We start from the raw sequence: 4,983 nt of genomic DNA on the forward strand, positions 1-4,983 counted from the left end.
CGCGTGTACACAAAAACCTGACACACAGAGCCATATAAATAAACAGACACATATCCATGCTCACACATGATTTTTTTGTGCCCCTATTTAGTCAGGTGCAAGAACTTGTTCGGTCCTGTCAGTCAAGCTCTGCTATGTTTTACATTTCTGTAAATCTGTTTCCTGAATGAGTTTCTTTTCCTGAATGCCATTTTGCCTGTGACTTGTAGCAGTTAGTCTACTACAGTCACACTACACATGTGTGAAAGACAACAAGGCTTTCAAATGTGTGTGTGCGTGTGTGCATGTGTGTGTGTGTGTGTGTGTGTGTGTGTGTGTGTGTGTGTGTGTGTGTGTGTGTGTGTGTGTGTGTGTGTGTGTGTGTGTGTGTGTGTGTGTGTGTGTGTGTGTGTGTGTATGGAAGACATCTCCACCTGGGTCCATTACATTATGTTTAATGAACACCACAGTGGAATATAAATGAAATGTTTTTGTAAAACATCCGTGACAAAATCTGAACAATAATTTCTACTCAGAATCATTATTAAGGGGAGTGTTATTTTAAATGGATAAGTAAATGGAGAGAATGAGTCCACCCACTTCATCTGAAGAAATAAACAGACACCTATAGTCTATTGGCTCTATGGAGACTTACATTTTCTGTGGTCCTATTCTGAGATCCGTGTTCTGAATGCAATGATATAAAAATACACACTCCATCCCTTCATGTGCAGTTTTAGTAGTTCACCACCTGCTACTAATCTTTTTATTTATTTTATGCCAAAACACATCGCCTTAACTTCCAGTACAATGAATAGACTTGTTATGCCACATCCATCTGCTCCCTCAAACTATGTAAGAGAGATAGTTAATCAAAACGCATTTATGATGCAAATCAACAAGATTAAAAGGGCTTCATGTAACCGCACCATAATTTGGAGCAAGGAATTGTATCTCAACATTACAAATAATTAAATCATTGCCATCACATTATATGTGTGCGGTAAAAGGGTATTTATCAGTAAAACATGTATGGTATGAATATGAGCTGTTGTTATCCTTCATGATGGTTGAAGTCCATGATGGCGATGATCTCGAGAATACGTGTAGTAAAATATTCAAATTAATCTGTTTGAAATAAATCTATTAGTTTGATTTTAATTACGTCTTTTCTCTGACTACATTTTTACAGTAGGTGCTGGGTGTAATTTTCACTGCGTGGTGACGTCTTTCTGAACAGGTAAAAATTGCAAGGCTCATTTCAAGGGTAGGGTGGGTTTGTTGTTAAATTATACCACATTGTTCTCGATGTGAAAATATGGAATTGTGTGCCAGTTTTGTGCCAGAGTGTGCCAAAAAGAATTTCCTCAAATTGGAAGCAGATGTCAACTATGGGTTCTGACATTACTTAATTCCCATACAGTGAGTGACGAATGTGACATCGAATGTGTTATGCGTATTTTCCTTAACGGCTTTAGGCTGTGTGTGGCCTGAGCGTGCAAAATCAGGCAATTACCCCAGTAGAAAGTAATGGATGTGGTAATACTCGCCTGCTATCTGAAGCCTGTGTACAGCTGGTAAGACCGTTAGGTCCAATCATAAGATGATCATTCATTCATAATGCGTGTTCTGTGGCTAATACGAACTCTAAGAAGTAAAAAGTCTGTCGTTGCTCATTTTGTGGATGACGTTCATCTGTAGGACACGTTACTTTAGTAGCCTCTGACAAAAGTCTAGTATGCCACGATGAATAGACCCTCTAAGTGTTTATTAATTCATATATTTTTTGCGTCAGCTACAGTCTTATCTATAAAAATAACTTCAATATTAAATAATCTTTGGTGAAGAAAGAGTTTTGTCTCTACAAGTCAGCGATGCAATCAAATTATTCGCTAATGTGTTCCCATCCTGTTTAAATGCCTAAAACTGCCTTTTAAATGAGAGTAACGTTAAGGTTAAATATTGACACAACACGTGATCTGTGGGATCTGAAAGAACACAATATTTCTGATAACCAGCCTATACCCCTCGTCTTGACAAACAGCATCAAGGCCAGAGCATCTCATGGCATCTATTGCCAACAGTGAGTCTTACTCAGGTATCTTTTCTCAAAGCAACTAAACGATTAAAAAAAATAATAATACATGCTTTAATTGTCAATTAATAGTTACGTCTGGCATATTTGCCAAAATTGTAAGGACCAAAGCAAATTAAGCAAAATCAATACCAAACTAATTTGCTAAATGTGCTAATGCCATTTAAACCCTATGGGCCCATTTATGATTCAGACCTTTGTTAAACATGGAAAAAATAAAATCAATAAAATAATGTATCTTAAATACTTTGATTTATTTATTTCCAAACCTTGAAGGAAACTCGTCATTCGAATTGTTCAAGATAAAGACTGCGCAACAGACACACTCACAATCAATAGCATGAAAGAAATAAAGACGAGTGGATATTCCTTCAATAACAGAAGGGGAAAGCAGAACCTGAGAGTTAAATCATTAGGATACAGTTTATCAATAGTTCACTGCAGCCCCATAGAAAACCACCAGGCCTAGTTGCTTACAATGTGCTTATTCGTTAGGTCCGAGCGCAAAGTTTGGAGTTTCTCGTACTCGTATTGTAGATTTAGAAAATGCGGGAATGTACTGTGCTGGAACATTGCAGATGACACGAATGGAGAGTCGAGGGAAAGTGCAGAACAGTGGGCGTTAAGTCGAGCCGGGTTAAAACACTCCATGGCCATCCCAGGAGACTCCGCAGAGGCTTTAGCAGCGAACGCGTTCCGGGAGATGAGCGTCGACAGCGAGGGCAAGATGCTGCTGGCAGGTGGGATTGGGTGCGCACAGGTCGGGTGTGCGTGCTGATGGAAGCGGAGAGGATATACGTCTAGACGTGGGAGCTGTAGACAAGCCGAACCGAACCCGTATCTCCCGTAGGGAAAATGTGGAAAGCCAGTTCCTTCGAGCGCTTGTTCTTTGAGAATCCCAAACCTAAAGTGTTGTCTCTTAAACCTTTTCCTTCTCCGCAAAAAGCTACCGTTCTCGAACATGTCGGAGGAGTCAGGGTCCATGGTCCAGTAATTCCCTTTCCCAGGATTGCCTGGTTCTCGGGGCATTTTGATGAAGCAGTCATTTAGCGAGAGGTTGTGTCGGATGGAATTTTGCCATGCCGGAAACTTCTCTCGGTAGTAAGGGAAGCGTTGGCTGATGAAGTCGCAGATCTCGCTGAGGGTGAGACGCTTCTTCGGACTCTGGAGAATGGACATGGTTATCAGGGCGATGTATGAGTATGGGGGCTTCACCAGTGGGTTTTTGTTCGACACTGGGGGGCACCCCGGTGATAAGTTGTTGGAGGCACCTTCCTCATCACGTTGTTCAGCTGGCAAAGTTGACGTGGCCGACCCATACTCGGACGCAACCCTCGTGTCCAAAGAGACGGACGCTTTCAGATCTTCTTCAGCACTTTTACTGCCCTCTCCTACTACGTCGATGTCAATATCCTCCATGGGCACTGCATCCAAGGTCATAGTAATCCAAGACCCAGCAATATTCCACCTGCCTCGACAGGTGAGAGAATGGAGACGGCTTTAACGAAACTGCTGCTCGCGCAGCAGCAGGTAAACTTTACATTCACAAAAAGCTCACCCGTAATACACTTGGCAAGCTGTCCACTGTCCAAAAATCATCACAACAGTAACCAGGATCGAAGAATCAACAACCTTTTGTCCTCTCCTTGACATTCACAGCAATCGAACCACTTCTCTTTTGGTTACATCCGAGGAGAAACGCGTAGCGGTAAGGCGAACCGATGTCATGCATCTTTCTCAACAGCACTGGATTTCCTCTTGGATCATCAGCCAATGATGTCACGATGGAGCTCTTTCGGAACAACTCCTCTCCAATGAAAACAGGGCAGGAGGCATCAAAGCACCACCGGAATCCTCTGTTGATCCAAAATTAATACTGTCGCGTTAGGTTTGGTGAAGTCCCTCGACTCATCGCTAAATACATTTTAATAATATAGAATACGTGTAAATAATACAATTATCCTAAGTGACTTTTGGCCTCTGAATAAAAGTGTTAAAATGTTGCCACAGTACACGAAACTACTCATATACATTAATTGTATAATAACCATAATAAGCCTTCTTTTATTTTCAAAATTCAATAAAGGCTATTATTATTAGATTACTTTCAATTATTGCTTATGAACTAAGACAACTTCACCTTGTCTCCATAGTGCGATATTGGGTCTGCTTAAAACCCTTTTTTAACATGTTATAGCTATATGTGAATATAAAGGACTCTTAGTCGAAATTTACTGCGTAAAATTTTAAGGGTTATTCTTTGCTGGGACAAGAAAAAAAAAAAAAAAACGTTTGCTGGGAACAAGCAAAAAAAAAAAAAAAACCTTTCCGAGTTCAATCACGTCATGAGCACACACTCAAGGCTAGTTCTCATATCATATAATTTGAGCACTACCTTGCCAGAAGTGAGGCACTAATCTAATTAAGCAAACTAAACTCCCCCTGAAATTTCGGCTCTTTCTAATTTATTGTAATTATTATACCATACCATATATTGTATCAAAGGCGCAGACAAATAGCCATGCACATTCATTTATTATTATTATTTATAATTATTATTATTATTATTATGGCCTTAAGCAAAAGCAGGCTACAATGCCGGAACGGATATTAAGATATTCCGAACCTAACATTACAGCAAAACAATTTTGTCGCACACTAAGAGTTGTATATCACACTTACAACATTTATATAACTTATAACCTTTTGCATATCAACACGCCTCTATGAATAGCAGGTGCTCTATATTAAATGATGCGCGAAAACATAAACCTATTTAACACAAGTACAGAATTAATTTAAGTACTTTATGTGGTGGAAAAAGTAATATTGTTTAGCCTATCGTAAACACCGTCGAACAATTATTTAATAGCCTAGCAGTGTGTTTCCCATCGCCTTTGTTTTTTGCA

At 39.8% G+C, this 4,983-nt stretch overlaps 1 protein-coding gene across 1 annotated transcript; it reads right to left on the minus strand.

Annotated features, from left to right (window-relative positions):
- Positions 1-2,415: 2,415 nt before the first annotated feature.
- foxd7 (forkhead box D7) lies at positions 2,416-4,575 on the minus strand. The gene has a single exon (XM_012825590.3). The coding sequence runs from the start codon at positions 3,512-3,514 to the stop codon at positions 2,540-2,542; it is 975 nt and encodes a 324-aa protein (XP_012681044.2). The 5' UTR covers positions 3,515-4,575; the 3' UTR covers positions 2,416-2,539.
- Positions 4,576-4,983: the final 408 nt, after the last annotated feature.

The sequence above is a fragment of the Clupea harengus genome, chromosome 1, assembly GCF_900700415.2.
Source record: "Clupea harengus chromosome 1, Ch_v2.0.2, whole genome shotgun sequence".
Classification (NCBI taxonomy): domain Eukaryota; kingdom Metazoa; phylum Chordata; class Actinopteri; order Clupeiformes; family Clupeidae; genus Clupea; species Clupea harengus.